This window comes from Anguilla anguilla, chromosome 5, assembly GCF_013347855.1.
Source record: "Anguilla anguilla isolate fAngAng1 chromosome 5, fAngAng1.pri, whole genome shotgun sequence".
In the NCBI taxonomy this organism is placed as follows: Eukaryota; Metazoa; Chordata; class Actinopteri; order Anguilliformes; family Anguillidae; genus Anguilla; species Anguilla anguilla.
This window is the reverse complement of record NC_049205.1, coordinates 7,989,330-8,016,411: the sequence shown is the minus strand read 5'-3', so window position 1 is coordinate 8,016,411 and position 27,082 is coordinate 7,989,330. Positions and strand designations below refer to the sequence as shown.

At 44.1% G+C, this 27,082-nt stretch overlaps 5 protein-coding genes across 11 annotated transcripts in view; 3 read left to right on the top strand and 2 right to left on the bottom strand.

The window, feature by feature from the left end:
- Positions 1–1,325, top strand: part of doc2d (double C2-like domains, delta) — a 22,988-nt gene extending 21,663 nt beyond the window's left edge. For both annotated transcript variants that reach the window (XM_035416838.1, XM_035416837.1), the window contains exon 11: positions 1–1,325. This exon is cut by the window's left edge and continues 1,716 nt beyond it. The gene's annotated coding sequence lies outside the window, so the exon portion shown is untranslated.
- Positions 1,326–3,084: 1,759 nt separating this feature from the next.
- serping1 (serpin peptidase inhibitor, clade G (C1 inhibitor), member 1) lies at positions 3,085–11,941 on the bottom strand. Of its 6 annotated transcripts, none has more exons than XM_035417456.1 (11): positions 11,810–11,941; positions 11,223–11,273; positions 9,716–10,046; positions 8,421–8,771; positions 8,054–8,272; positions 7,782–7,925; positions 7,216–7,419; positions 6,367–6,506; positions 5,545–5,767; positions 4,028–4,290; positions 3,085–3,871 (listed from the first exon to the last, which is right to left on the bottom strand). In XM_035417456.1, the coding sequence occupies exons 2-10, from the start codon at positions 11,271–11,273 to the stop codon at positions 4,034–4,036; spliced, it is 1,920 nt and encodes a 639-aa protein (XP_035273347.1). In that variant the 5' UTR covers positions 11,810–11,941; the 3' UTR covers positions 3,085–3,871; positions 4,028–4,033. The 6 variants fall into 6 exon arrangements, with proteins under 6 accessions (XP_035273347.1, XP_035273346.1, XP_035273345.1 ...); XM_035417455.1 differs by having other exon boundaries at positions 3,085–3,861; XM_035417454.1 differs by having other exon boundaries at positions 3,085–3,851.
- Positions 11,942–12,088: 147 nt separating this feature from the next.
- On the top strand, positions 12,089–16,159 carry tmem134 (transmembrane protein 134). Its single transcript, XM_035417459.1, has 8 exons — positions 12,089–12,562; positions 13,545–13,807; positions 13,915–13,982; positions 14,505–14,591; positions 14,708–14,784; positions 15,231–15,275; positions 15,447–15,500; positions 15,834–16,159. The coding sequence occupies exons 2-8, from the start codon at positions 13,589–13,591 to the stop codon at positions 15,914–15,916; spliced, it is 633 nt and encodes a 210-aa protein (XP_035273350.1). The 5' UTR covers positions 12,089–12,562; positions 13,545–13,588; the 3' UTR covers positions 15,917–16,159.
- Positions 16,160–16,651: 492 nt separating this feature from the next.
- aip (aryl hydrocarbon receptor interacting protein) lies at positions 16,652–22,814 on the top strand. Its single transcript, XM_035417458.1, has 7 exons — positions 16,652–16,841; positions 19,032–19,214; positions 19,342–19,530; positions 19,901–20,077; positions 20,341–20,482; positions 20,797–21,029; positions 21,572–22,814. The coding sequence occupies exons 1-7, from the start codon at positions 16,743–16,745 to the stop codon at positions 21,575–21,577; spliced, it is 1,029 nt and encodes a 342-aa protein (XP_035273349.1). The 5' UTR covers positions 16,652–16,742; the 3' UTR covers positions 21,578–22,814.
- Positions 22,815–22,888: 74 nt separating this feature from the next.
- On the bottom strand, positions 22,889–26,901 carry cdk2ap2 (cyclin-dependent kinase 2 associated protein 2). The gene is made up of 5 exons (XM_035417460.1): positions 26,746–26,901; positions 26,037–26,406; positions 25,414–25,505; positions 24,453–24,573; positions 22,889–23,114 (listed from the first exon to the last, which is right to left on the bottom strand). The coding sequence occupies exons 2-5, from the start codon at positions 26,089–26,091 to the stop codon at positions 23,047–23,049; spliced, it is 336 nt and encodes a 111-aa protein (XP_035273351.1). The 5' UTR covers positions 26,092–26,406; positions 26,746–26,901; the 3' UTR covers positions 22,889–23,046.
- Between the last annotated feature and the right edge of the window lie 181 nt (positions 26,902–27,082).

Below are 27,082 nucleotides of genomic sequence, written 5' to 3'. Positions count from 1 at the left end.
GATTTTGCCACGCAGGATGAGTCCCGCTGCACCGGCCCTTTAAGAGACTGAGGCGGTGCTTTGGGGACAGTCGTGGACTACATTCAGATCCGAGCACGTCACAGCGATTCTGAGCAGGGGAGCCGCAGCCTAACTGGAAAAGCTCAGCGCATTGGCAATCTTCTCCGATGCGGCGAAAGAAAGAGAATGAAACTGGGGTTTAAAAAATAATAATGAAAGCACACCAAACACACCCACAGACATTATTTTTGTCCTCCAACAAAGAAAAAAAAAATGAAAACATCTTTTGGTTTTGAACATCGAATGGTTCTGTTTGGCTATTGCATTTGGCTTCATTTTATGCTTGTTTAAAAAAAAAAAAAAAAAAAAAAAAAAAAAAATTGGTGTGCAATTATATTGTGACGGTACCGCTGAGGACCACAGTGGCATTTTTGCGCCAGCCCTACGTTACTGTGAATGGAGAGACTCGGCAGTGTCCATGCCATCCCAGGTATGGGGTGGCACCACACTGCGGGCACGCATGGGCGAGAGAACCCAAACCTACAGGACGGTAGCAGGGCCTGGGTAGGGCCCGCAGGCCTTGGAGTTCCACGAGTTTGACGCACCCTGCTGTAGAAGCACATCCATGGGCACACGGGACCGCTCCCTGTGCCTCTATGCACTTGGGAATAGTGATGTGTGTGTCGTCAGTAATGCAAACGCTCATTTCAGAATCCAGCATGAAGAGGATTGTCTCTCTCTCTCTATCTCTCTCTCTGTCTCTCTCTCTCTCTCACTGTAACTTTAAACTGCTGAGTGCGGCAGTTACCACAGACATTGTTTCATGGTACAGCCATGCATGTGTGAAGGGTGCTGTATTGCAAGCCCTGTTTCTCTGATAGTAATAACATTGCATTATTTGTTTTATCATTTATGTATTTTTTTTGTTTTTTTTACAGCTGCACAATTTGCTGTTAATTTAGTTTCTTTTGTTTCTTTTTTTTGTACTGGGTGATTCAGGGTACTGGATTTTAATTCATCATACTAGTATGTTTTTGCTTGTTTTGTAATCTCAACTGCCGTTTTATGATGTCTCAGACTCCTCTTTAAAGGAGGACGATGCAGGAACAAAACGATTTAAAAGGATTTAAATTGGAAAATGTGTGAAAGAGCCTAGCTGAAATTCGCAGCAGCATTATGCAAACGTTTCACTCACGGAAAAGGTGTGTGCGTACCCCAGTCGCTGCCCTGTACTGTCACCCGACTGTCTTCGTGGAACATGTGATATGGCTGCCATCATGTGGTGGTTCTATGTAATTACAGCTCAAATAAACTGAATCTGAACAGCGTTGTGAAGCCTGGGTTTGTGTCGTGCTAACTGACCTCAACATTTAATTAGCACGCAATGTGCAGACACACAAACAATTTCCATGAATTTAATTGACTATAAAGTCGTAGAACATACAGGAATGGTATTCTACATATGAGCGCCCTCTGGCTTGGAGAAAGTCAACAACACAATGGAAAACGCTACTTGAGAACACCAAGAACACCACTGATTTAATTGTAAGTGGACTTTAATTGTTTGTGGAAAAATTTAATTTTCACTTACATTCTGCAAACTTTGCAGATGCCCTTGTCCAGTGTGAAGTAGATGGCTTTTTTTAATTCATTTTTTAACATACCATCAATTTATACAGGAGGATATTTTTACTGAATCAATTCAGGCAAATCACCTTGCTTAAGGGTACTAGTACAACAGTGTGCCACCTGGGAATCTCCAGCCCCCCGTTCCCCAAGCTTTATATTACACTGCCACCAGTCTGCCATTACACTCTCTTGATATCTTTCCAAATAATGCATTGAGCAATGAGAATAATAACATTAGCATTTAGCTGCAGTCATATTTTACAGCGGTGAGACAGCAGAGTGCATTTTAGAAAATGGGGACGGATGTTTGGATGTAATGACGCTGAATAAACAGGGCTTGTTTAGGTGTGATATCAGGACATTTTTCATGTTTCCAGTACTTTATTTTTTTTCCTCAGTGAAATTTTGCTCAAGTAAATAGATACTAAATTGCTGGTATAGCTTCTCCTGAAGTATTAGACCCAGGTTCAGCTCCTGCAAAACAGAGATAGCTGTTGGAGCCAGAGCGGAATCCAAGTTGTAGGTCATAGCTTTTTAATCCCTTGTGAACCACTGCGTTTATGCCCTTGAATCTGAAGGGCCAGAACTTTGATTCAAGGGGGGGGGGGGGGGGAAACCCTAAAACTTGCCTCTGTGAATATGCTGCTGTAAAATAGTGAATTTGTTTACAAAAATAAAAAAGGATAATGCTAGCCGCAAGGGCATCAGCTAAGGAAGTATAAATGTGTTTTCCATTTACTGCGAGATAAAGAAACCTTCAATGTCATGGCACTGTAACCGCAGTGGCCAGAATGGAAGGTGGCCTGTGTTTTACAATGTTTTGACAACTAGCCGTCATGGAACATTTTCAGTCCTCATTGGTTCTTATTTGTCTCCATTCACCTCAGAGTAGAGCACACTTTGCAGTGGACATTACATTTATTTAAATTCTTGACTCACCAGCTGATATTTTAACATTTTACATGTTAAAATATAATCTATATATAATATAATATAATGCCTGTTATAAATGTGCAAGATACTAATGCCATAACGTGCTGGGTCAAATGGAATCATTTTCTGTTATTGTAACAATTCCGACAGTTAACGATTATTATTATTATTATTATTATTATTGTTGTTGGTATTTTACTGAGCATTCGCAGATACAGGGCAAATAGAAAAGCATAAGTCTTCATAAAGAGTTGCCTAAAAGGTGCCATAAAGCCTAAATGCAATTAAGATAGTGTACAAGTGTACAAGTCTCCAGGCGCAACACTCAATATAAACCGTTATCACAACTAGATTACACCCATAAGGGCATACACGCTACTTTCATGGTCATTATTAAAAGCAATTACTCACACAAATATGTGCACGCACACACACAGACACAAATCTACATGCACACACACTGCCTTCCCGAACAGACAGTATTCAGTGGTGCAGACAGAGAAACCCAGAGGACAAGAAGGGTTATTGTTGCAAATGGTAAATTATATTTCTTTATTACACATAATTACACAGTGTTTTCCTCTAACATTTTTAATACTGCAGTGTGTTGAGTGTTATGCATTCAAATTGTCACAACAATCAAAGAACAGTCATCATTCTCTACTTGTCTCCATGTAAGACTAGAAAATTACATGGTTGGGGTTTTGGAAAAACCATTGTATTTTCTTGTTTATTCTGGGATTTTTTCCACCCACGTGTAAAATCCTCATACAGCTGTTATGAACCGCAATTGTCCCATGACTCAGAATCTAATAAAGTTGCATGCTTCCATGTGACTAAACCATATCGATGTAGTGATGAAAAAAAAGATCCCTGAAATCTCCTGTGTCAATAATTGTCCGTAAAGTATAGACATGTTATTACTTTGGGTAAGTTAGTGAAGACAGTTTCTCTCGTATATAATACTCAGTTTAATTCCACCACAATTGCTTTCTCTCCCCACTGAGAAGAGCCTCCTTTGTTCGCAGTAAAAGAAAATTATTTAAGTTTTTTTTTTCATCTTTGTTAGTTTTGCCATTATCTGCATGTATAGATTAGATTCATGATGTCAAATCACATTTCTAAATTATGATTATTGGTTCAGATACCAGACTACAACAGCGACAGCTAAAAAAAAAAAGATCTCTCCCTCTCTCTCTGACTCTCAGTCTCCTCCCTCTTGCATGCTTATCCATTCTTCCTTCCTTCCACCCCATCTCTCTCTCTCTCTCTCTCTCTCTCTCTCTCTCTCTCTCTCTCTCTCTCTCTCTCTCTCTCTCTCTCTCTCTCTCTCTCTCTCTCTCTCTCTCTCTCTCTCTCTCTCTCTCTCTCTCTCTCTCTCTCTCTCTCTCTCTCTCTCTCTCTCTCTCTCTCTCTCTCTCTCTCTCTCTCTCTCTCTCTCTCTCTCTCTCTCTCTCACTCTCTCACTCTTTCAGGGCTCTGTCACTCTCCCGAGGAAGAGCGGGCCGTTAACCTGCTCGTTCCACAGGAGCAGGACGAAGGGCCGGAGGGCGGCGAAGGAGGGGAAGGTGCGGGAGAAGGAGAGGGAGGAGACGGCCCCGGCCTCCACGCCCTTCTCCGTCAGCGAGAGGAAGGCGCGGTGCTGGGCGTCCGACAGGGAGAGGGGCGGGTTCCTGTCTTCTGAGGACAGGCCACACAGATTAGGGTCGAACTGGAGATCTGACAGACCTGAGGGGGAGAGAGAACGAGAGCGAGATAGGGAGAGCGAGAGGGAGAGAGAGAGCGAGAGCGAGAGCGAGAGAGAGAGAGAGAGAGAGAGAGAGAGAGAGAGAGAGAGAGTGTGGGAGGGCGGGAGAGAGAGAGAGAGAGAGAGAGAGAGAGAGAGAGAGAGAAACAGAAGGGGAGGGGTGAGTCTTATTATTCCAACGGAGACCAATTCATAATCCAGCATTCATATTTTGTATATAGATGTACTTTGTAACTTCTGCTTTGGCAACCCAAGTGCCAATATTCGTCCTGCCAATAAAGCACTTTGAAATTGAAAAATTTAATTGAGAGCGAGGGGGAGAGATGGGGGGAGAGAGAGAGACGCACACAGATTGGCGCTACAGTTAACAACATTCTTGAAAAGGAACTACAATTTCCCAGCCAAAACCACACTGGCTCTGTCCAGCCCAACAATATAGGACCTGTCAGTCATAGGATGCAAGACTGAGATGGGGCGGGGTCAAAAATCCATGACATTCAGCATTTTTATACTCTGATGCACACACTAGTTGGAAGGTATATTGTGTAACGGTAACAGTAAATTCATTTTTGAGGAATTACAGCTTTTTTGTACATAGTTTCCCCATTTTAGGGAAGCAAAAGTAATTGGACGATTGGCTGCTCAGCTGTTTCTTGGCCAGCTGTGTGTCTTTGCCTCATTAGTTAATGCACAAGAAAACAAGAAAACAGCGTAGAGCTGATTCTAGGTGTGGGGCTTGCATTAGGAGCCTTGCTGTTGTCTCTCAACATGAGGTCCAGACAAGTGTCAATGTCAGTAAAGCTGGGCTTCATGAGGCGAAAGAAAATCCAACGTGCTGGAGTGCACAGCCAAAATAACAAAAACTGGGGAAATGCAGGGCCGGCCCGTGGCATAAACGGTCTATGCGGTTGTTTAGGGCCACACCCGCTGGGGGGAGGGCCACACGATCCAATGTTTATCTAAGGTAAATAACGTTATTTTCGTAATAACATTATTCATCTCCTATCGTGGAACTCGCGGTATAAATTTCGAATGGAATGGCAACAGAACATTTCATGACAATGTAATGTAAGAAGGATTTTACCAAGCGACCCCCCCATTCCCCCTGCTCTGACAGCTTTGCTTAGGGCCATACCAAAATCCTAGGGCCGGCCCTGGGTAAAAACCTTCGCATTTAGCTGTACACAGATTGTTACACTTGTGATGTAGCATGCAGACATGCATTACACTCATACCCATGGTGTCCAGAATCTCCATCAGGTTGGTTTTGATGCTGAGATGGATCTTGGGCAGCGTGACCTCAGCTGTTTCAGTTGGAGTCTTCTCCATTTCTTTCACCATCGCCCGCACGCTTTGGTCATCCAGTCCATCCTCTAGCTCTTCTAGGTGCTTCAGAGAGACCGAATGTGGGAGCAAGATGTAGAGAGTCGTTCGCCCGGACAGAGGGAATGCTGCCACCTGGTGGGAGAGATTATTATTACAGATGTTACTGATCTCGTTATGCTGTAGTGTTATTATTTGCTTTGTGTATTTTGCCAGTAAAGCACAAATAAATTGTCATGATTTGAATAAGAGAGAGATCATTATTATACTTTTATTTTATTATTACATCTCATCATCGTCAACTACTTTTACAGAGTCTTATGAGCTACAGTTAATAATTGCAAACGCTGGAAGTACAGAGTGGCAAGAAGAGACAGATGAGAATTTTTGATATCAATATTGTTTAATCTAATAACTATACTGATAACACATATCTGATAAATTCTCTCACACTCATCAGCTCAACCCTAGTCAAACACATATCAACACAATACACAATAAGTGTGCATTGAATGCACTTATCCAAAGTGACTCGCAAAATATAGTACACGTGTGCTTTCAGCAGATTTACAAGAACGTAAGTAGCTACAGAACATGATAGTGAACACAAACCTGTATGTTTATATACTAGAAAGCATGATGCACAAATAGCACATGTATTTTTATTTTAATTAATTAATTTAAATTCATGAAAATGAATTTTATACATTTTTTAAATCATTAATAATAAGTACCTGAGCTTTGACGTGAGAACTGTATCTATGGGCCAGCTTGTATTTACTGCTGTACAATACCGGCACAGACATCATATCTCCTGTTAGTGTAATGAAAGGAGCGTTCATAGTCTTTTTGTCAAACATCATTTTCCACTTCCCTGCCACAGAGAATTTAAAAGAAAGAGAGAGAGAGAGAGAGAGAGAGAGAGAGAGAGAGAGAGAACGATCATCAGACAAATCAAAACAATGTTAAATTGTTGGCCCTGATATTAAACACTGAACATATTACCAGAATTAGCACAGACCTCAGGAAACCATATTGCTTTACTCTGGGCAACGATGCCCTAAAACACACACTAAGTAATCGCTATCAGTGTGAATCTATGAATCAGTGTGTCAGGTAGCGTTGGACTGGCATCACATTTTGAGCCCATCGAGCTTTCTGTGCAATCACAAGCAGATTTTAATACACTTTTCTATTAGATTTGGGTCAAAAACCTCTAATAGTGTCATCTAGCCTATTGTGCTTTATAAAATAAATTTTTGTCATGGCATGCAAAATTATTTAAATACAGCAAATGAATACCCCTAAAAGTGCAGGCAAGGCTGAATATGCATAATATTCAATTCCTATTAAAATCCAGAAACAAGTCTTAGATTTCCCAGAACATTAAAAATACGTCCAACAGACTGATTGCGATGCAAGGCAAACCAACAACTACACAAGACTACTTCAGCATATGTCATACACGTTTTCCTTGTGAACTTAGCGCTCGCTCACGACACAAAATTCAAAATGCAATAATCAATGAAAATAAAAGCTGCAGCCGTAACGACAATAGCAGTAGAAACACGCAGAAGGCCAACCGTTAAAGTAGACGGTGTTGAGCAGCATCAGAATGGTGTTGGACGAGACGGAGTCCACAAGGTCTGTGATCATATTGTTGGTCTTCCCTGCCACCCACTCATTTATTAGCCTTGCGTTCAAATCACTGTCATTGGTCAGCTTCTCGGGCACTGCGTCGTAGAAGAGCTGCGATTGGTTGATGAACATCTGGCTCAACTGTAACTCTGAGAAAGACAGAGAGAAAACAAGAAAATGGAGAGACGGAGAATTACAGTACTCTTCGGCAGTCTGTTCACAGTATGCACAACCGTTACTGTTTTGACATCATAGACAAAGTGGCTTCATCGTTGCTTTCACTGACAGGCAATCAATGGGGCCTTATTTTTCTTCATATATCTACCTCTTAATCTACCTCTCCCTCACTCTCTCCCCTACCTTCCCACTTGGGGTGGTAATCCTCTGGTCCCTTGCTCCCTTTGTTTGCTATTACCAGGTTATCTCCTTTTCTATGGTACTGGTGCCAGTACAAACCCCTTAACCAAGGCACTGGTACCAGGGTAAACCCCTTAACTGAAGGTGCTGGTACCAGGGCTGTGGTAGATGTTGGAAGCCACCTCCACGCTGTCTCTCAGTTTCTCTCTCAGACTCTTCATCTCCTGGTGAAGACAGGTGAACGAGTGCGGGAGACGGAGGGCACTTTCCAGGGCCACCTGGGTATTTCCGCGAGCACCTGCAGAGAGACAGAGAACGTGGAGATGGTTCTTTGGGAATGGGAAAAGGACGTGGCAAAGACACACCTCCTCTGATCTGCCCCCTCCCCATCACCACGAACCCACACCCCTCTGCACTCCCTCTCACCCAACAGCAGGTGCATCAGCACCGAGGAGATGCTGATCGGCGAGAAGAGCATGTTCTTGGAGCGCTCCGATTGGCTGAGGTGGGAGTAGAGTTTGAAGGAGAACTCCGACAGCGACTCCTGTAGCATTGCTCTCCCTGAGGTCTGACTGCTCTCCGGACCACACCGTTCCCATGGTGTATTGTAGCCACGGCAACGGGGGGGTGGCTCAGTTGGGGCGGCTGAGACAGACACATGGGAGGCCAAACAGAGGAATTCAATATTGGCACAAATGATGATGACAAGACACTAATATTATTATCTATAATATATAAATGATATTATTATAATCATTATTATTAACTGCAAAAATCAATAATAATAACTTACGTTTTACAGTGAGCTCAACTTTCTCTGACCACAGCTGGCTCTCCCCGGCCCACTCACACCGGTATACTCCCGAATCCTCCACGGTGACACCGCTCATTATAACTGACCAATCATCAATCAGGTTTGAGGGAGAAGCCCATCGGACTCTGCCATCGCCGTTTGTCTCCCCCTCCTCCACAACTTTGGGATAGATCCTCTCCCACCTGCCCTGTTTCTTTACGGACCAGACAGGGAGAGTTGAGGAGCCAGGTAGTGGGGGAAAAAGAGTGGCAGAAGGAGGAGTGCAGGACAGCTGCACATCCTCTTGCACCACCCCCTCTGCCGCCTTCAGCAGCTCAAAAGCACTGGAATCTGCGGGAGAGGGAGAAAGAGACAGAGAGAGGGACAGGTGTGAGGCAAGAAAAAACTGCATTAACACTTTCAAGGTATTTTTGATTTTTTTTTCAGAATTCTAAGTCAGTGTTCTAGAACTCCATTGCTTTCAATTCCCAAACACATATTTGTGATCTTACTCCAAAGGTAATTGAACAGAGGGGGGTTCAGCCACACCCAGCCACATACTTGACCTACCCCTCAGAAAAATACATTACTGTTTTAATGAGCCTTCATAGGTTTTTTTTTTTACACTGACAGAATTTGAAAACACATTAGAAAAAACGACTTTTGAAAGGATGAAATGGTTAAGCACTGGTCAGAGGAGATGAGGAACGAGAGTTGCCGTTAAAGACGAGAAAACCACAGTGTGAAATCTGTGAATACTGTGAATAGACAGGTGAGATATTGAAGTTAAACCACGTCTTCATGAACCAGCTGCCGCTCTGCTTTTCTGCACAGCCAGGGGACCTGACTGAGGACAATGAGTGGAAGCACGTCATCAAGTGTTAACACAATCTGCTTTCTAGAGTGACGTTCCTGTACAGGAAGAGTGTCTCCCACTACAGGATTTCCTAAAACTCACACTCTTGATAAAATGCTCTGTGGTGCTTTTCTACTCTTAAGGTCATGACACTATTTTTGAGTGCTTTTCTGAGCAACGTGCCCTTAAAGGCACTCATATGGTAGCCGTCGGCCATGTCTCCTTCTACCTCACACTCAGGAACTCACTTATGTGGTCATTCTTCTGCTCAGTTGCCCAGTCTCATTAGCAGCCAGCCAGAAAAGCCTAACACTGTCGTCAGCTGACATTCATTTCTACGGTAACCAGTTTGGATTCCCCCTCAGTGGAAAATCACAACCCCCTTTGAAACGAACCCACCACGCCCAGATTGCGGCAGAGTCAGGTGACACACCCTCACCGTAAACGTGGACGGAGAAGGAGTTCCTCAGCTTCACCGATCTCTCATCTTTCCATCCCTCGATCACGCACGTGTATGTCCCCTCGTCCTTCATTCCCACCGTCGGGATGGACAGACGGATGCTCTCCTGGTAGATGCCGGGCAAGAGGTAGCTGGGAGGGCCAAGAAGGATGGGGGAGGAGCCATTTTGGGTTTGGGATTCTGGGGTGAACGTCCAAGTGATGCTGGCCTCGGATAATTCGGGAGCGGTTGGGGGGAGGCAGGGGAGAACGAGCGTAGACTTAGAGGGCAGAGAGAGGACCGGGTTCGTTTTGGCGAGGTGGGAGGGGAGCTGGAGGGGTAGGGAGTGATGTAGAGAGGAGAGAAATAGTGACGTAAGTGAGTGGTGAAGTGAGAAGGGAAAAGGACAAAGGGAGAGTGTGAGAGAGAGGGAGACAGAGAGAGAAACATAGAGAGAGTGATGTAATTTCTTGACTATATTTTTTTTATAGTACCGTACAAAAGTACTGAAAAGTATATTACTGTATATACAGTAAGTACCCCAGTCTGCCTTCAAAAATTGGTTACAAAACATTTTTTTTATGTTGTGGAACGTTGTTTTAAAAAATAAACAATAAACACTGCAAAAACATTTCTGCAATGTGGTTATTTGCTACATGCTTAATCAGAATCAGAATCGTTTTTATTTGCCACGTATGTTTACACATGCAAGGAATTTGACTCCGGTTTAAGGCTCTCACTCCTTACACAAAGAAAAAAAAAAGTAACAACACAACAACAACAATCTTCAGAGACATACACAAGGAATGACTATATACAGGATATAAATAGTGCAGGATACAAATAGTGCTGACAAATAGTGCAAAGAAGTGAAGAGTGCAAGGAGTGAAGAGATAAATATTAAATAGTGTTCCAGGGTTATTGCGCAGTGCCACAGTGAGTTAACTGTTCATAAGTGTGACGGCGAGGGGGAAGAAACTGTTCCTGTGTCTGGTGGTTTTGGCAGCACCGTAAAAAGTTACAACAATGTTTTGTGGTAGCTGGGATCTTACTTAACGCAGTTTACCATGGGATCAAGCCAAATTGAACTGGAATCTACTGGAATTTGGACAGCCCAGCTTAGAGCCAAAGTACACTGTCGGCCATTATTTGAAAAGATGGTCGGCTTCATTTTTCCCAGTGTAATATCGTTTTCTAATAATTTTATAATTTGCCAAACAAGGAATGTATCTGTCCTTCAAACACTCAGCCACATACTTAACCTCCCCCTCAAAAAAATACATTACTGTTTTAATGAGCCTTCATAGGTTTATTTTATGTGACCTTTACTGCACATCCAGCATCCCAATGGCTAGTGCAGTTAGTCTGTACTCTTCACAGGTACAACAAAGCAGATTAGAATGAACACAAGTAAGCACTACTCACAGGGATGGCAAGCACAGGAAGTGACATCACATGCCATCAATTTAAGTCCTATATACAAACATTGAAGAATGACTGGATTTACCTCAATGAAGAGCAGAAGGGAGAGTGCACACACACTGACTGAATATTTCATCTGAAAGAGAGGGAGGGAGAAAAAAGGGGAGAAATAAAAGGAAAGGAGTGGAAAAAGAGTAAGAAGTCAAGTCAGAAAAGCCAGAGGAAGAGAAAGATAGTCGGGTACAGAGGGTGAAATAAAAAAATTGACACCCACTTGGTCACTAACAAAAAATTTTCCGACACTCATTAGTTTCTTCATCATATGAAAAAGCATAGCATTTCAAAGAACACTAAACAGACACATCCTTTTAGTGATAATTTTACTGATGGGTGAACAATACCTTAAAGTATACACACGTTTCTGTATTAGAACTTCACACGCGCATCAGCAATCTAAAATACTTGATAGCTCAGAAGCATGTCACAATGCTGTCGGTTTCTGCTATCACAACAATCTCTACAACTACTGTTCATATTCATGCCATAATAGTTAGTACAATTGCTGTTAAATAATACATTCCAGAACAGTTGCTGAAACATTATACGTTCTAGCAGTATCACTATTCATACTAACGTGGATGCAACAGATAAAGGAGTTATCGATATTCTCACCTCAAATGGTAGCAAAGCTTCAGTATTTCTGTCTGTTTGTGATTGTCAAGCTATCACCAAAATGCCCCGAGTCTCTCTTTCACTCTTGACCAATTGTGGGTCTGCAGATTGTTGATTTAAAAGATGTGTCTATTTGCACAGGGCAAGCTGGAAACAGCCAACCCGATTTACTGGAAGTCATGTGTAAAGTATTTGGCAAAGATTCTCTGCCTTCTATTTTTCTTCTGTAATTGAATAAAATACATCCCTCACTGACACGATTGCTTACAGTAAAGATGTGCACTAGGGCTCAGGTCGTTTATGACCACTTTCTGTGCTACAACAATATAGATAATGCACATAAACACACAATATAGTATGATATGTGCGTATACATTTAAAAAAAAAACACATCAGTTTTGACATTAGTTCATGTAAAAACTCATCTTAGAACCAAAATTCCTGATTGATACATTTAAGCATAATATGTGTAAGGGTAGTATACATTCCGTGCACCAGTTTGCGGTATAACATTAACAAGCTTGTGATTGACTACTCTTGTCTGTACAGCTCTGGTCACGCGTTGAACAAGTCAAAAGTAGTCACACGCCGAATGCTTTCGGAAGCAAAAGTTCTGAAGATTTCTCTATCGGAATTTGAAAGCTTTTGTGACAAGATCAGCTGGGAGTCCATTCGAGCAGTGTAAATATGGAAGGAACAAGATGTTGAACTGGTTCTGGAGTAAAATTGAACAACTTGGAAAGAACATTGAAAGTAAGTTGAAACTACTGAATTGGCTGAGCTAACTTAGCTAGCTAACGTTTTTGTTTACGTTGACTGGCCAACTAGCTGTAGACTGCTGCCTCTTGCACTGCACACAATGACTGCAGCACAATACCTCATCTTGGTAACCAGGAATCAGAGCCCATAACGAGCTTGCAGGCTCATTATACACATAAAGCATGATCACTATGCATCTAAAGTTAGTTCTTGCTGGTCAAGTTGCACGGTATTGTTCTTGCATATGATGTCATAAACCTCTCCGATAACGTTTTATCACTCTTTACATTGCGGTCCAATGCGTTTAGGAAAGGTAGACAATTGATCTATTGCATTTAGCATTGTAGCAAGTTTTTTTGCCGATTTTTTTCTGTAAGAAATAATCATAATGAACTTATACGTACCTTTCCAGCAAGCTAGCTAGTTTTTGTGGAAACGTGAAATATTGCTTGCGAGCTTGCTCACAGGATGGTTTGTTTCATCGGCCAATGAGCCAGGATGCTAGCTAAATGCAATGTGTGGCTACTTAAATGTATAATATTTTTTTACTAATTAGGTAAACATTAAGTTATGCATTGTCAACAGAAGAAAAGAATTTATAGTCTGTGAGTAGTTATAGAATATAATAATGTCACGTTTCAGTGTAATACTACATGTATTGGTCCTATTGCCTTGTTGATTAGTTTGTGTTAAGCAATACAAAGCTGGATTGGGGGTAATGATCCTTGCAGGACTTTTGCTTATTTGTACAATAATCTTTTTTGTCACACATACAGAATTGTAGATTAATTCTGACCCCACGTGCCTCCCCAATAATCTTAGTCCTTTGTGCAAGAGATGCAGCATTAATCCAAATTTTCATTTTTGCCCAGTTTGCTGTCTGTTTTGAAGATCAGAGTCCTAAAAACGTAATATAGAGTTTGTGGGGTAATTGGCTAGTGCATCAGCTGGAGATCCCTCTTTTGGTTGTTCGCAGTGCCTGTTCGTACACACAACTGTGAGCTCTGATTGGCTACCACGATGGCAACGCAGTTCAGCATCGACGACGCCTTTTCGCTGGAGGGAGAGGAGGAAGTGGGTGGGGTCGGCCGAGAGAAGGACGGATGGAAAGGAAGAGATAAAGACCGCGATGGAGGAGACGGGGGTTCGATGAGCTTCGGCACTCTCTCTTTCTCCAAACCCCAGGGTCACTCGCCCAGCACTGCCAGCACACCGGAACACAGCAGCCTGAAGTACCAGGTAACACACATGCAAGCTCTCAGAAAGAGGCACACACACACACACTGTATCAGGCATATACGCACTAGCACCAACACGCTTATTAACACGGTCTCTCTCGTCCTTAGAACCTAGAGAACGAAGAAGGGTTGGGCAGCAGTGGAAACTCCTCTTTCAATAACTTTTTCAAAATCAGGTATGTATGGAAGTGCAGGGGGGCAGGGGTGTTGTTGAGGCGCTGTAAGAATGTACGCTGCGAAATGGCACACTAACCAAGTTGATCCAAGTTCAATTTCAGGGAAACATCATCGGCATAACCAATTTTTATGCATATGATAATGTGATTTGCGATGTTAAAGTGTGTGACTCAACAGACCAGACATTATAGCGGCAGCATGTATATATGACATTACTTTCAAATAATATATTTTAATAGGTCAACATAAATGTATTCATATTTATAAAAAATAACTACTGCATGTCAATATCCTGAAGCTGGACTTCATAAAACAAAAACAATGAGTCTGTTCAGCATGCTGACAGTGTCTCATTCATAAGTCAATGCAGTGACATTTAAATAGGAGATGAAAATGCATGCACCATGTGGCAGATCATTGAGATTCTTTAGCTGATTCAGGCATGTCTGGGTTGTTATTGTACTCTCCAAACAGCCAGACCTACTCACCGACTCTCCCTCTCTCCCCTGCCCCCTATTCAGTGACCCAGCGACACTATCCTACTGCAGTTCTCAGTGGTCTTTTAGCACTCTCAGCTCAGTCACCCAGCTGTCTGCCCATTGCTGCAGGTACTTGTACGCACCTCTCCCTCACATTCATACAGCCAGCCACACACACACACACATATACACATGCTCTCACATTCTCTCTGTCCATCCCTCCCTCTTACTCTGTCTGTCCTCAGCTGGACATCTCACCCCCTGGTGAAGAAGAACAGGAGAGTTGTTCTTGCCTCGTTCCTCCTCCTTGTCACCGGAATGGGTCAGTTTTTTTCTGCTACAGAAATACAACTCCCATCAGCCTCTGTTTCAGTGTCATACCATCCTTGTAGGTAAAGGCTAAAACTAAGGGATATGCCAACATAAAAAGATGCTGGTTCTAATTGTGTAGTTAGCTGCAGCCCCCCTGAGATCAATGAGTGGTCAAAGTCTGCTTCACTTCATGATGTCATGATTATTGTGGCGAGTTCAGCCAGTTGTAATGAAGTGAAGCATTCCTTTACTGCTGAAATTAAATTTAGGCTATCATTGGATGAATAGGCCCAGGAATGCAAGGATGTGGCGATCCTTCAGAGACTATCACATGCAAGCAACCCCAGTGTAGAATAGCTCCAGTCAGAATGGTAATTGCTTGCTAACTGCAGAATTCTGTGTAGACATCAGCCGTTACATTTTCAAATATTCTGAGGACCTCTTTCTCTTTTTCAGCTCTGATTTTCACAGGGATTGTGATACAGCTAAATCCAGATGCAGGTAATTATGCCTCATTATGCAAAGTACTGTGACAGGGCCTCAGGAACGAGCACTGGTCAGAACAGGAATGTGGAGCTGTGGTAGTACATAAAGGTTTAGTACATAAAGGTATACATACATAATTATTATCTGGTACCTTTGGCCCCTGACCTTTGGCCTCTCTCTCTCCAGGTGTCTCCAGTGCCATATTCTTTCTGCCTGGATTCCTGCTCTTCATTCCCGGGGGTAATTTTTCACCTACCTTTATCCGTCACCTTCTACCTTTTATCGTCTGTCATCCCTCGTTCCTCCCTCTCTCTTCCTGTGCTGTCTGAGAACAACTCCAAAGCTGGGCTTCCGATTCCATTGTTGTTCCTGTAGTCAACACATCAGGCAGACCACATGGTTAATTCCCACGGCCCATTCCTGAGTCACTTTTTTCCCCCTTGTTTAAAGCTGCCATGTTTCAGAATCACAACTCGCACCAATGCTTGCAGACTCTGTGCACCTGTTTTTCAGTTTCTCATTCCCTTTCTCTTGTCACCATCCTCAGTAACCCTGTTTCTCTTTATGTTTTAGTATACCACGTGATCTACATCTCCTGTGCGGTGCAAGGACGGAGAGGGTTCAAGTTCTTCTATCTACCCTATTTTGAGAAGTGATTTTATACCCCCTTTTCCAATGTGATGAAATCTACAAATCATGCACCTAGTAAATGATGACACCTGTGTGGAGAAATAATCTGCCTCCTTCCTAAATACTGACCACTACTAACACCAAATCACTGTGTGCTTCAATGTGTTTTTCAATTACTATGCAAAAGAAGGACTTTGATTTATTTTTGTTTTGTATTAATAATTACTGTGACACTACAATAAATCTGTTTTGTATATTACTTTTAAAAATTGTTGTCTGGTGTTTGTGATTGCATCAGGATGACCTGTTCTGTTCAAGATCTAGAGCATAGGAGACTAGTGACCACCATTTGCCACAAAGTGAAGGACACACCCTTAACATACTTTCTTACATGCAAGAAGCAATTGACATACTGAGTACCATTTGTTGGTCTATATTGTGTCTATATTAACCAGTACATGAAGTGATTCAAGCAGATATATGTGCACCAAATATCCAGATAACAAATATTCTGTGATATTCAACAGTGCATTCTGAATAGTGCCTCGGAACCAAAAGCAATTATAAAGCTCTGAAATTTTTAACTTTAATGTAAATAAAGTATGCATATTTGATGAGGGCAAATAAGCATATGTATCGCTTTTTAAATGTTCTGATATGCTGCCAGCGTGGTTCATTATTCGTCATTTATGTCACACAGTTTGGGTCAAAATGCGCAAACGCGGTCTTTCACTCGTCAGACTCCGGGGACGGAAATAGCGCTCACACCGCCCTCACGAGCATTTCCGACTTTAGTCGACCTTTCCCGAAAGTCTCAAGCGAAGATCATCGTCTTGTTACCATTGAACAGGGATGGAGGAACTAGCAATCAAACTCAATGCGGAGGGGATTCAAAAAAGAGTGATAAGTCCGGGCAAAGGCGACCTTCCAGTGTTTCCCGATGGAACCAAGGTATCGGACAGTTTTTATTTTTTCCCCGAACATATTCCTGTGTCTGAGTGTACCCACATTTAACGTTGTTGCGTTGCACTAATATCTTGACTGCTACCACGCTAGCATTTTTCTTGAAAAGCAAACTCACTGGTTAACAAAAAATATGCAGTTCCTTTCAGCGTTCTGGGGACGTGATAATAACGTGTAATAGTTTTACTGTGTCTGAATAGTGTTTTACATTGCTGGTCGTTTTCGCAAACTAGGTAGTTCGCTAATTTCGTTATATTTTTATTTTCTGATGCTGGTACCAATACAGGGCGGTGCTTTTGTGCCAGGCTTGTGCTCTTTGCGTCTGTGTTGGCTCCCTGATGTGTCAGTTAAATGTCACTGGTCGCCCGTACTGTAATAAGCAGCCATTGGTGCAGAGAGACGCCGCTCACTACAATTTCAGCTTTTCAATTGGATAGGCTTTACAATTGACAGGAACAAGGATGAATCCGGGTAAACAGAACGTCTCCATAGCTTCCTGTGTTCGATTGATTTTGCACCTCATACACGTTTCTATCGGATGGTTTTAGGGCATGTGTATTGAAAAGGAGACGATTAAAGTGAATCGGTGGTCCTTTTTCATTTCTATGTAGCCTCCATGAGCGCGACTTGGTAGTTTAAATTGCAGCAAGTATTGCGAGCCAATGTCTTGCCTTGTTACTTGAGCTGTCCAAGTCCGCCCCCAACATCTTGTACGCCCATCGTCCGCCATATTGTGTCAGTAGGGACAGCGTAATCAATTGGAGCAAGCTTGTGTTCCCCTCAACTGTCCATTCCCCCGCAAGTCGTCGCTTCAGGAGAGGGGATTTATTGCCCTTAACTAATATTAATGCAGGCAGCTGAAAAATTTGGTTAAAGTTTTTTATTAACCTTGTAATTGCCAGACCAAAAGCATGATGCGTGGTTCATGGTTAATAATGCACGTACATGTGTGTAGTTTTACATTGTAAATTTTACATCTAAATCAAGGTCAGCATTTTGAGGGATGTAGCTATGCAGTAGATAAACATTTTCCCTTCAAACTTTAACCTGTCCCTCCATTATACAAAAGAAATGGCATATAACTAGACGATAGCATCCTCTGGTCGTTGCTTGATAGATCATACTTTGGCAGGTAGGCAATATGTTTTAGTTTGTAGATATAAGTTTTGCAGTGACTACTTATCAAGGATGCAGTAGGCTAAGTATTGTAAACATGAGAAAACATCTCCATAAAATTGAAGCAGTTTTATTATCAAACACCACTTATAGTTGTGCCAAGTGGTTAGGATCAATAACCGGTCTATGGTACAGAAGTAGGCTACACTTCAGGGGGAGGGGAAGGCATAAAGTGTAGTATGACATGCAAGTATGACAATTATCTATTAAGTTGTTTAAGTTGTGCTGGAGAAGTGCGTCTACGAAATGCTTGTAATGAAATGTAATGCTTTAAGCAGTAGTATGACACAGGCCTGATTAGAGCACACAACCAGCCAATAATAATAGTCATCATCGTCTTCATCATCTTCATCATCATCATCATCATCATCATCCTAATAATAATAATAACGCTTTATCATAAAAAAGCAGCCCAGAGATCCCCTGCAGAAAACTTTATATACATATATCAAATATAGAACAGCCCAGGGCTATAAACACAGTAAGCTACAATCCTATACAGACTAATACTCATACATTTGATCCTCTTTTCTGGACCTCATTTCAGATCCCCATTAATGATCATATTTTGTAGACGCAACACTGCAGAGTATAAAGATTTGGCCTGTATTACCAAAGTAAATGCACGTAATGCAAATCCTGTATGCCAGTGCTGCAGGACTGGTTCTCCCTCTCTGAGCCCAGAGTCCTGAAGTCCAGTGGCCTGGCTTGATGGTGTCTGATGTCCCTTGAGGGAGGGTGGAGGAATGAAAACTGTTTAGAGGGCACATGGTGAAATTATGTTTTGAGCATTCGTTTACATCCAGCAAATCAGGCTGTTTTGTAAAGGGCAGCTAAAAAAATCTGCCTGTCTTAGTCTGTCCTTCACCATTCATCCAACTTTCTGTCTTTCCCTCATCAGTTCTCCCACAGCCCTCTGTTTCTCTGTCCTCTCAGTTCATATTTCACTGATGATTTTTAATATCCTCTTTTCATGTTGCCCTCTCCCCGTCCCGTCCCCAGGTGAAGTTCCACTACCGCACCACGCTGTGTGATGGGACGTTGCTGGACGACTCGCGATCGATGGGCGGGCAGAGCAGGCCCATGGAGCTCATCCTGGGGAAGAAGTTTAAGCTGCCGGTGTGGGAGCGCGTGATCATCACCATGAGGCCGGGAGAGGTCGCGGAGTTCACCTGCGATACGAAGGTAGTGCCGTCCTGCCGCCTACAGTCTGCTCTCTTAAGGCCTTGGTGGGACCCTTGGCCTGTCTCTGACCTCTGAACTCTGACCCAGACTGTGTATAGATCTTTAACCCTGCCCTCTTTCCCCCCAGCACACGGCCCTGTACCCCCTGGTCTCGCAGTCTCTTAGGAACATCAGTGTGGGTAAGGATCCCCTGGAGGGTCAGAGGCACTGCTGTGGGATCGCCCAGATCCACTCCCACCATTCCCTGGGGCACCACGACCTGGACCACTTGCAGGCCCGTCCACAGCCCCTGGTCTTCGCCCTAGAGCTGCTGGAGGTGAGCGACGTTTCCCTCCCCCTCCGCCTCCACCTCCGCCACCGCGTTGCCGCTTGTCGCCGAACGTCTGCACTGCTTGGTTTTTCCACTGACTGCACGTCATCTACCTCTCGAGATTGTGTTAGCTGACATGGGTTGGGTGACGGGGAGTTTAAGCCCATCTTAAAGACAAAATGACCTTCTCCAGGCTGTGGCACGGTACGTCAGGATTTTTCCCAACATGCACTTTTACGTAAAAGCATGTTATGTTTGGGCGCAAGGAGCGAAATTCCAGACTCACAACCGTCTTGCTGTTACCCTACATGAGCATGGCACGTGCACAGCCCTGTGGCCATTATTCAAACTCTACACCTGTACCCCCTGTGCCCAGGTTCTGATTCCTGGCTCCTTCCGATTGGACACGTGGGCGATGACGGACGAGGAGAAGCTGGAGGCGGTGCCTCTCATCCACGAGGAGGGGAACAAGCTGTACCGGCAGGGAGAGATCAGTGCCGCTGCAGAGAAATACCACAACGCCATCGCCTGCCTGAAGAACCTGCAAATGAAGGCAAGTCCTCGCTGAGGAGAAGGGCCTCTCCGTCATTGACTCCTGTCATCATTGAGGGACACACCTCTACGTGTCATCACTGGGACACAAACCTGGTTCTCCAGTCTTCAGACTTGAATTTCCAGTCTTACGGGGCTGCGTTGTTTTTCTTCTATTTTGATTCACGAGGTTGTAAATAATGGGCTGTCTGTCAAGGCCCCAGTAGTAGGCTTCATATAGTGGGGCCCTTTACGGTTTCTTCTTCCTCCCAACTGCCCAATCAGGAGCGTCCAGGGGACGAGAGCTGGTTCCAATTGGACCACATGATCACACCCCTCCTCCTGAACTACTGCCAGTGCCGGTTGATTGAGGGCCAGTACTACGAGGTCCTGGACCACTGCTCGTCTATATTGTACAAGCATGAGGGTAAGTCAGAATCCTACCCATCCTGTTTGTTTCTACATACAAACCTGGGATAGATCAGAACTGAAAGGATATGACGCCCAAGTGTTCACACTTCTTAAAAACATCCAAAGTGTCACATATTGAGGGTGGGCTGGTATTGGGCCAAATTCAGCTGCATTCTGAGCATAGCCTTACACAGTTCCCTAACTGGTATACACTGCCACCTATCTGTGAATATCTAAGTTCAATAGTCATTAGCAGCGCGTGCACGCTCATACACACACGCACGCACGCACACAGAGGTCTCGAGTGTTCCCCCTCTCTGTGCCCCGCAGACAACGTGAAGGCGTACTTCAAGCGCGGGAAGGCGCACGCGGCGGTGTGGAACGAGACGGAGGCCCGGGCCGACTTCGCCAAGGTGGTGGAGCTGGACCCCTCGCTGGCGTCGTCCGTGGCGCGCGAGCTGCGGCTGATGGAGGAGCGCATCCGGGAGAAGCAGAAGGAGGAGAAGGGCCGCTACAAGAGCCTGTTCAGCTACAGCGGGGGGGCCTCCACCGCCGCCACCAACGTGAGTCCCGCCGCCCGAGAACAAGCCCCCTGTCGACCATGGTCACACAGTGGCTCCACCCTCCATTTCGAGATCACAAACAGGGCTCTAGGCTAACATTTTTGGCTGGACCGCAACAGCGGGGCCAGCCCTACAAACGCGAATGTCTGTGACTGAGTGACTGATTGATGAAGTCACACCATTGGTCAGCCGGATCACGTGTGTTAGATCCAGCCATATACTAGGTTTCCTAGTCTTGTTTCCAAGGAGCACATGTGCTCATAAGTTCAAGAAACATTACTGGAGCACACTCATGCATCCCAGTCAATCTTGGTTTTATTTTCACTTATTTTACTGTGAAAAATGCAGCTTGTCTCAACTTGCTGGCTAATTATTGACACTAATAAGTGTTCTATACGAGCCCATGTGGGGTCTCTTCATATTTATTTGTCTTCCTATGTTTGTGAAAAGTGCTGAATTTAGTTTTTTAAATTTTTATTCAAGATTTATGCTGATTATTTTGAAAAAAACCACTATTAAACATTTATTTTTTTCTCTTTCAGGGCTGAAACCCAGACTTGACTTTCTGTCCAGAAAGAAATGAGTACATCTGACACTCAAGCACACATACATACACACAGACAACTGACTGGGCACCAGACAAATGCTGAACAAATATTACTGCAAAACACTGAAAACATTTTGATGTGCGTCAGGGACGCGAGCGGTCAACAGAGACAATCGAAGCGTAGATCAGATAAGAGCACGAGTCACTCTACCCCACCCCCACCCCCGTCACAACAGTATGTCTGTTCCTGCCTTTATAACCGAGGAACAGAACTGTGACTATAACTATCTGCATTATTTATCTACATTTATGTTGATATTGTGCTTTTTTTATCAATTGGTGATTATATTCAGGCTTGGAGACTTCGCACATTATCAGACTGCCAATCATCATTGGCCACTTTGTAGTTTGTAGTGGACATGGTTCATTCAGATTCCTCTCCTAAAATTTCAGAAGAGACATTCAGTTGAGAAATGCCCCCCCTCCACCTCACTGGTTAAGGGCACACAGTAAATGATCAATGAGAGGACGGTGGCCTTTGGACCCCATAGGCCAACAAATCTGCAACCTGCTGGCAACTCCACACTGATTGGTCAGCCAACCGGGGGCCATTTTTAAAGCTCTTGCGGAAAGAAAATGGCCGAACAGATGCTTCTTACAGGCCAAATTACATACGATCACAAGCTCAGAAACTTCTTGGCCAAAGTGAATTACCCATCATAATTCCCCCAGCTGTTTCTACACACAAATCCTTACCGCCTGTTAACAGTTGTGCCTCTAGCCAGATACAGATTAACTACAGGCGCCCTCAAACACGCTGAATTTTGTTTGTAAGCCCGGTTGCAAAGCCCTGTCACAGTTTAGGTTGTTAGTCTTGGTATCAGTAAGCCTTGATGTAAGGTTTCTGATTTTAAGTGATTCATAAACCCCCTACCCCCCCTTGAGTACTATAGAGACAAGGAGCGATATTCAGTCATGTCATGTCAGTGTGAAGTCACGTCCAAAAAGTCTGCCAAGCCAATTGTTCTTTTGCATTTGTTTAGCTATAGGTTTAGAAGAATATCACAATTTGCGTGTACGCAAGCGGCTGTTGTCACTGAAACCCGCGGCATCGCTGAACCTGAGGAGTAACGTGTTTGTGTGCTTGTGGAGTGAAGCTACAGCGCTCTGCTCTCCGAACGGGCGAAAGCCCTGCTCGTCTTGTGACCATAAGAAGCCAAATAAAGAGAGAAAAATCCTCACTGCCTCCTGTTTTCTGTTCTCTCGAACTCACCTCAGAGGCACGGACGCATGCACACACAGGCCAGGCCGCTTTAATTGAAAAACGATTTTATTTAATTCCACTAGCTGCAAAAAATTGGGTTTACAAAACTGTCACGCTACCAGCATTGACGCTGGGTTTACTGGATCGATGGGGAGGGAGAACCGTGTGTGCGTCCCAGGGGAGGGGAGGGGGGGGGAGGTTGGGGGTTATGTGCGAGCACTCCTCTCCGTCTCCGCTAGACACTCCCTGACCAGCGCTCGGGCGTGGATGATACCTGGGGGGGGGAATGAGAGGGCCGTTAACAGCCTGTACACAGCGCGGACTGCCCGTACATAACTACTCTACAAGCACAGCATCCACAGCCCGTACATTACTACACTACATGCACAGCATACACAGCCTGTACATTACTACACTACAAGCACAGCATCTACAGCCTGTACATTACTACTCTACAAGCACAGCATCCACAGTGTGGACTGCCTGTACATTACTGAACTAGAAGCACAGCATTCACAGCCTGTACACTGTGTACACTAACAGCACAGCATCCACAGTGTGGACTGCCTGTACATTACTGAACTAGAAGCACAGCATTCACAGCCTGTACACTGTGTACACTAACAGCGCAGCATCCACAGCGTGGACTGTCTGTACATTAACTGCACTACAAGCACAGCACTCACAGCCTGTCTGTACATCACAAGCACTGGTGTAGCACTTTTAAAATTTCAGCTAGCATGTGTTTTAAGAGTTTGGCATTCCCAGCCTAAAAAACTGCACATTAGCACAGTGTATGAGCTGTTGCAAAAAGAAATTGATTCACTGAACAGAAAGGATCAACACTTTTTTTTTTTTTTTACTGGCACATTTTTTTAATGTATTCTCTATTCATTAATCAATAATATTAATACAGGGTTGGCACAAAACTCTGGTACAAGATGGCCACTAAAAGCATGTCATAGTGGGTATGCTCATTGGTATGGAATGTAAATATTGTAAAACATTGCGAAGCACAAGAATTTTTTATTTGTAGTTAAACCAGTACGTCAGCTGAGGGCTCACTTCCCATTTGCACTGGCAACCCGAGGAATCGTGTTGGCAGGGAAACGGAACGTGTAGCCAATGGGACGTTAGGGGACAGCAGGGTGACTGCATGGAGACCAGGGCTCATTTGAGGGAGTAGCAGGGCAGCTAGAGCCACTCTTAGGAGCAGTAAGGTGGGTCAACCGAGACGTTAAGGGCTCTAGTCATGGATACGTGCTCAGGAACCCCAACCAGCTGAGTCTGCTGCCGTTACTCTTGCTCATCTTAATCACTCAAAGCAGCTGACGACAGTTAAATCACCCCAACCGGCTTCTGAACTAGGGGGGAATTTAGCCTTGTGACCCTTCATGACTAAGGACCTGAAATACACACAAGGTTTTGTACATACAAAAGCGAACACAAGAGCAGAACGCATTTTCATGATCCCTGGAGTCTATGATCTTTGGTGAGGGTTGGTGATCTTTGTTCAAGCAGACGACCTGACCCTCTGGGGCCAGGGACCCAGCTCACTGCGGCAGCACTGCGGAGTGTGGGGACACTGTGCACGCGTGGCCGCTGGGCCTACCTCTCTTTAGCCTCTCCATGGCACTCTTGCTGCCGGCGTAGGTGGGGCGGATCTCGCGGCTCATCTCCTCGATGACGGACAGCAGCTCGCTGTAGGTGGAACCCTGAGACACCTTCACTGGCTGAGAGAGAAAGTTGACACCATCAACACAACCGTTTACCAAGAGGGTGACCCCGTCAAGGATGAGAGTCAAGAATTTCACACTCAAGACTAGAAACAGAATTTTCCTATGGTTTCTAATCAAGATTTTTTACCAACCTTGCAGGGATAGTTGACTGTTTTTTTTCATTATTATTTCTATTATATTACAGTTTGTGTTTTTACATTTTTTTTTCATAATGAAGGATATTTAAAATACTTGACAGAAGTTAGAAAACTAGCCATGATAAACATTTTCAGAGACTTTAAATATGAACAGATAAACTTCATAGATTTTACTCAAAATGATAAACATAAATATCAGTTCTTAGATTGTGCCACTACTTCCATGCTTCTCCACAGCAATCTCTGGAGGCATAAATGCAGCAAGCTGAAGTGTATTTCCTTACTTTAGACAAGAAATTCCTTGAATACCCTTATGCCAGCAATTGTAAATGTTGTTGGAAACTTGTGTAAAAATCAGAAATATCCTCTCGCACACAAAAACTGTCTGGCCACTCAAACACACACCCTAAAAACTGAAACATCAAAAAGCTCTGCAAAATGAACTACCCCAACCAGCGATACTGAATGTGAGCAGTGTTAAGCAGTAAGTGGAATCACGCAGTCCTGGATGACGCACTGCATGGTACAGGGACAGCAGCTTTTCACCCAGAAAAGCTTATTCTCAGGACTCTTTCTTTAGTCCAATCTGCTGAGTAAGTCTGCAGCCTGCTCTTCCCCTGGCTCTGCACAGTGTCCTGATGATGAATCTGCACTAAAAAGATAAATGTGCTCCGAGAGAGACCAGGACAGGCCTTACCGGGACGAAGCCCATGGAGGGGGGTCCGAAGTCGCTGAACGCTGGGCGGAAGGTGGAAGACGAGGGGAGAGAGGGAGAGGGCACGCTAGAACCTGGAAAGGAGGAGGGGAGAGTAGGAGAGGAGAAAAAGAGCTTGTCATATCCCCAGAGAGCTTCCAGAGACTGTAAAAAAATAACAAAAATAAACACAGATAACTTCACACTCAGCAATTCAGAACTCTTGACATCCATACAGACTTCACATACACCGTACACGATGCATTACGGTGCACTGACAATGGACTGGAATAGCGGGGCTTCATCCGGAGCAGCATTAACTCGGCGTCAGCGTGCGCACAACGTGTCCCAGCAGGACCCACTGTGAATGGACCCCGCCGTGCATTATCAGAGCACCGAGAGAGCAGGACAGAGACAGATGGTAGTGTCGTACCGCTGCTACACCCCTTACTCCTCCTCCCCTTGTTGATCCGTCCTCTGACCTCCTTTAAGTTTCATTCCATGAATTTACTCCATACAGTCACCTCGCTCACGAACAGATCTGTAATCTTTACTAGTTACACCATTACCGACATAGCCATAACAAAAAGTGTCATAATCGGATTAATGCCTGGGGTAAAACTCACCGGGCGGGGTGTGGTTGGAGCCTGTGGGGGCCGGAGCAATCGGTTTATAACTCATTCTTTTCTCAGAGTCCCAGGGTTCGTCCGGCTGTGCGTTTTGTATCAGACCAGCTTTTCTATATCAGCCTCAGTGCAGCAAGCGAGCGAGGTTCGTCGGGCTAATTCTGTTTAATCGCAGCACCCGTCTTCTTTGTGATTACTCAGACATGCCAGTGTTTAACTTCGGTCAGTTGTTGTATTGGTTCAGTCCAATAATTATCAATGATAACGCTAGCTCGCTACTTCCTTTCCCGTCTTCCAAGTCTTCCCAATGTAGCCGGTTTCCGTGCGTTTTTCATGCACGGGATCTTCGGGATTCTCACAACCAAACGAACTGCAACAAAGGGGTAAAACAGATACGATTTATTGAGCTTCTGAACAGTGTGTTTTAACGGAAATGCAGGTAGCGATAGCTGACTGGCGAGCTAATTCTGGGTGGGATTGTCCCCGTAGAGGATTGGTTATCTAGCAAGTTGGCTAACGTTAGCTACTCAACCTATGCCGATACAAACCAGGTGTAACCAATTGTATTTTGGTAGCTAGCCTGTTTCAATGCGCGTTGTTGTCCTTCTGTGTTTATGTAAAGCATAAATAATTCACACAGCTGTTTGGAAGAACTAAAATAAAGTATTTAAGCTAGAAAATGAATATATTCCATCAGATACTTGTTTACCCCTCTACGACGACGGCCGCTTCCTCTCTCCCGAAGTACAACGCGCCTGCGCGTTGGTGGAGGAGCGTCATCTACTCAAGACACATCCCTTATTTTAAATATTCATGAGATGAAATAAGACCTTATAGGCTGGCCGACGTCTCCGGAAAGACAGCCCCCGTTTCACGTTCGAAGCCTAACGTACCCTATTGCCATTGGCTTAATTTCGAGAGGATGTAACTATGACCCAGCGCAGGATGGGCCCCCGCTGCGTTAATTGTTGCTTTGTTGTTTGCCAGATTTCCATCCGAGTGTGGAATAATATATCGCGGATCTATTGTAAGGGTTATCAGCTCCT

Coding starts and splice junctions, on each gene's coding strand:
- serping1 (XM_035417456.1), bottom strand. CDS start 11,273: ATGAAATATTCAGTCAGTGTGTGTGCACTCTCCCTTCTGCTCTTCATT. Junction 10,047..11,222: donor CCCTTCTGCTCTTCATTGAG/GTAAATCCAGTC, acceptor CTACCCCTCCAG/CTCCCCTCCCACCTCGCCAA. Junction 5,768..6,366: donor GTTCTCACGTCAAAGCTCAG/GTACTTATTATT, acceptor CTCTCCCACCAG/GTGGCAGCATTCCCTCTGTC.
- tmem134 (XM_035417459.1), top strand. CDS start 13,589: ATGGCAACGCAGTTCAGCATCGACGACGCCTTTTCGCTGGAGGGAGAG. Junction 14,592..14,707: donor CTGTCTGCCCATTGCTGCAG/GTACTTGTACGC, acceptor GTCTGTCCTCAG/CTGGACATCTCACCCCCTGG. Junction 14,785..15,230: donor CCTCCTTGTCACCGGAATGG/GTCAGTTTTTTT, acceptor TCTCTTTTTCAG/CTCTGATTTTCACAGGGATT.
- aip (XM_035417458.1), top strand. CDS start 16,743: ATGGAGGAACTAGCAATCAAACTCAATGCGGAGGGGATTCAAAAAAGA. Junction 19,215..19,341: donor AGTTCACCTGCGATACGAAG/GTAGTGCCGTCC, acceptor CTTTCCCCCCAG/CACACGGCCCTGTACCCCCT. Junction 20,078..20,340: donor TGAAGAACCTGCAAATGAAG/GCAAGTCCTCGC, acceptor CTGCCCAATCAG/GAGCGTCCAGGGGACGAGAG.
- cdk2ap2 (XM_035417460.1), bottom strand. CDS start 26,091: ATGAGTTATAAACCGATTGCTCCGGCCCCCACAGGCTCCAACCACACC. Junction 25,506..26,036: donor CTCCAACCACACCCCGCCCG/GTGAGTTTTACC, acceptor CCTCCTTTCCAG/GTTCTAGCGTGCCCTCTCCC. Junction 23,115..24,452: donor CATGGAGAGGCTAAAGAGAG/GTAGGCCCAGCG, acceptor TCCCCCCCCCAG/GTATCATCCACGCCCGAGCG.